This window comes from Lycium barbarum, chromosome 7 (assembly GCF_019175385.1).
Source record: "Lycium barbarum isolate Lr01 chromosome 7, ASM1917538v2, whole genome shotgun sequence".
NCBI lineage: Eukaryota > Viridiplantae > Streptophyta > Magnoliopsida > Solanales > Solanaceae > Lycium > Lycium barbarum.
Window position 1 is genome coordinate 113213083 of NC_083343.1, and position 3393 is coordinate 113216475.

Consider the following 3393-nt stretch of genomic DNA (forward strand, 5'->3'; position numbering starts at 1 on the left):
TATATATAGGGCTATTCTTTTAAACGTGATCATTACTCCTTCATTTTCTTTCCATTATCATTCTAGGCGACCACCCTTATTGAACAAAGAAACACATAATAATTAATTCATCAAAGAACGAAGATGACGAATTCTTATAAAGAAAACGGCTGGTTTTAGTTTTTGGACTTTTGACAAATTAATAAATAAACTAATAAGTAAGAGATCAAATTTTTTAATTTGAACTTTATCACAATCCTTGACATTATTCACTTTTAAGTGGGACATATCAATAATTAGTTTACTTATCTAAGTGGTACTTTCTCAACCAGTACATTTCTTGAAACAGTTAGAATATATTTTAGTCTATTTAAAGGCGTCTTCTATCTCAATTCTCAAACTCAATTATTCTGTATAGCTTTTCCAATGGCAAGAATTTATCCACAAACATCTTCTTCTTCTTGTTCTTCATATTCTTCTACAAGTACATACGTGACAACAAAAAGAGAAATATTTACTCTATGGATGAAATCACTAGTATTCCATGGAAATGGCTGTGCTGTTTTTGATTCAAAAGGTCAGCTTGTTTATCGAATCGACAATTACAACAAAAAATGTAGCAAACAAGTTCATCTCATGGATCTCCATGGAACAGTTCTCTTTTCTCTACTTAAAAAGGTAAAACAAAAATCATTTCACATTTTTTAATCTAAAAATAGTATGATGAATATTCAGGTTACCCTAATTTATGCTTATAATAATTGAATGATTTTTCTATTTCTTTTTCAGAAATCATCACTTTTTGGACATTGGAATGGCTATAAGATGGATGAGGAGATACCATGTTTTCAAGTTAGAAAAAATGGCAATTTACTCACGGGAGACTTAAACTATGATGTCATTTTTGGGTGTGATAATATTGCTGATACAAACAGCTATAAGATTTTTGCTTTACCAGGCAAGCTAGGATTCAAGATTGTCAACAAAGAAAACAGACTTATTGCAGAGGTATGTTTTATGTATCTTTTAATCTACTGTAGTTGTGTGACAATCTCATCTATAAAGTTAAGTTGTTAGAAAGAGCATATTTTTATCGACTATATTATATCTTCGACACACTCCTCGGCCGGATGTGAGTCGGATTCTTTTGCATCGATCAAGCAGATTAAAATAATCGATAATATGCGACGATGCATAACACTTGAATCTATAATTTGGTCTGTTCTAATACTATATTGAAATATGTAATCATATATCTCATGATCTAAAAACCTATTGAGATACTATTATACACTTAATTATGCCTTCCATAATTTTAAAGTGGTGTTTGTTTTAAGTTTTAATAGATTGGGTGATTTTATTTTTTGCAGGTAAAGCAAAAGCAATCATCATCAGCAATTCAATTTGGGGATGATGTTTTGAGTCTCATTGTGGAGGCTAACGTTGATCACTCACTTGTGATGGCTCTTGTGACTGTTTATGGTTTGATCCGACATATGTTGTGAATTCTAGGATTTCCGCGGCGAGAGTTGTTTTTGTTTTCACCCGATGTTTGATACTGTACAGAAGTTTGATGAGTTCATTAAAAAGAAAAGTGCGCTCTATCAGGATTTTTTCAAGGCTCGAATCAGAGATTTCTGATTAAAGGAGAGAGAATTATTTTCTCTTGAATAGAAAGCACATATGCATTTTTATTTTATTTTTGTTTAAATGGAAAATGTAACGATAAAGAAAATTTTGCTTAGTTTTATTGGTTCGAGAGCCATTAATTGGCAAGAGTTTGATGTGCTGGAACCATTTTGATTCTACTTTTTTTTTTGGGGGTGGGGGGCGGGGGAGTTTAATATCGAAAATAGCATCTCGTGTTGATTATAATGGTTGAACATTATTGCATAGCAGTATTTTAAAAGACAGTTTTGGGACTCGTCTCGGGGCTTAGTTCTGAGAGGCTTACGCCCTAAGCGTCCGACTGTACGCTTTAAACACGCCTAATGCCGAACGCTCGCGGATCGCCTAATAGTTCTTACACAAATTATGTGTCAAATTCCTTAGTTTAACACTGTTGACCCTTATAATTCTTTAATAAAATGATGTTTAATAGTTTTTTCATCTATAGAAATAAGAAGATCGAGAGTAACTCAAATAACAAGTCTTAGTATTGCATACTTACTAATTGAGAACACGTGAGGCTAAATAGCAATTAACATTTATTTTAAAAATAGATAGACAAATTTTACATCTTCACTTATCATTGGTCTTCAGGTTTTTGTCTTACGTCTCAAAATTATCATATTTTATTATTTCACTATTTGAAAAGAAATTTGTTTTTATTCATGAAGGAGTGATGTTTTAATTATAATACAAATAAAGTTTATTGATTATTTTCTTTCAGAGAGGTAACTTTCATAGTATGATAGTAATGTATTTTAAGAAATTGTGATTCTTTTATATTGCTTGAAAGTAAGATGTTAGAGTTGATTTGCATCTCATAATAGCTTTTATATCATTGCATTATTTTTACTTGTAAAATCATGTTAGAAGTTTTATTTTCTATGAGTTTCTTTAATGTTTTTAATTTTGTAAACTATTAATATATATCTTTTGTTTATTATACTATTTTACTATATTATAAATTAAAATATTTAAAGATTCATGGGGCTTACGTCCCATGCCTCGAGGCTTACCCCTCGCCCCGTGCTAAGTAAAACGACTCTCCTTTGCGCCTCCGCCTTTTAAAACACTGTTGCATAGATATATGAATTCCTTGCAACCCCAATTATTGCAATAAGACGAGCTGTTAGAACATATAAGACCAAAAAAGAGAACACTTTCCAAGACAAAAATGAAATGAGATGCTTGAATTGATTCTCGGAAATATTGATGCTTTTAATGATTTTAAGTTATATACATCCATAGAATAATTTTCTTTTTGAACTATATATCGGTGTATTTGATTTATAATATTACTAATATATATTTATACTCCTATCTATTTCGCAGTTGAAGAACTAGAAGATTCCACCTCTAGAAAGCGTCTATACCTAATGATTTAAGCCTTTGTTCCTATTTCCCCTGACCCATCGTACAAAAGGTACAGTGTTGAAAACAAAGTTTCAACAAGTAAAAGCTTAGCCTCGTGAAATATTTATAAGAGGGGAAGCCTCAAAAGATATACAAGTGATCTTTTAGTTGTAGCGGATGTTACCTACATCGAATCTAGCTGGCTTTGGGGATCGGGCAGAAGAAGGAGCTCCGCGTTTTCCCCTAGCTTATACTAAAGCAGAGTAGACTGATCGGGGTATTAGTGTATTAAATTACCTAGCTATCGCTACCTTTTGAGTGATATATGAAAGTATAAATTAATTTTATAAATCGTAGGACATATAACCTATAATTTGAATAACATTTGTTGTT

At 31.5% G+C, this 3393-nt stretch overlaps 1 protein-coding gene across 1 annotated transcript; it reads left to right on the forward strand.

The window, feature by feature from the left end:
* The first annotated feature begins 399 nt into the window (after positions 1–399).
* On the forward strand, positions 400–1736 carry LOC132602450 (protein LURP-one-related 4-like). Its single transcript, XM_060315296.1, has 3 exons — positions 400–657; positions 769–987; positions 1350–1736. Exons 1-3 carry the CDS (start codon positions 406–408, stop codon positions 1482–1484), a joined length of 606 nt encoding a protein of 201 aa, XP_060171279.1. The 5' UTR covers positions 400–405; the 3' UTR covers positions 1485–1736.
* The last annotated feature ends 1657 nt before the right edge of the window (positions 1737–3393 follow it).

Coding starts and splice junctions, on each gene's coding strand:
- LOC132602450 (XM_060315296.1), top strand. CDS start 406: ATGGCAAGAATTTATCCACAAACATCTTCTTCTTCTTGTTCTTCATAT. Junction 658..768: donor TCTTTTCTCTACTTAAAAAG/GTAAAACAAAAA, acceptor TTTCTTTTTCAG/AAATCATCACTTTTTGGACA. Junction 988..1,349: donor AAAACAGACTTATTGCAGAG/GTATGTTTTATG, acceptor TATTTTTTGCAG/GTAAAGCAAAAGCAATCATC.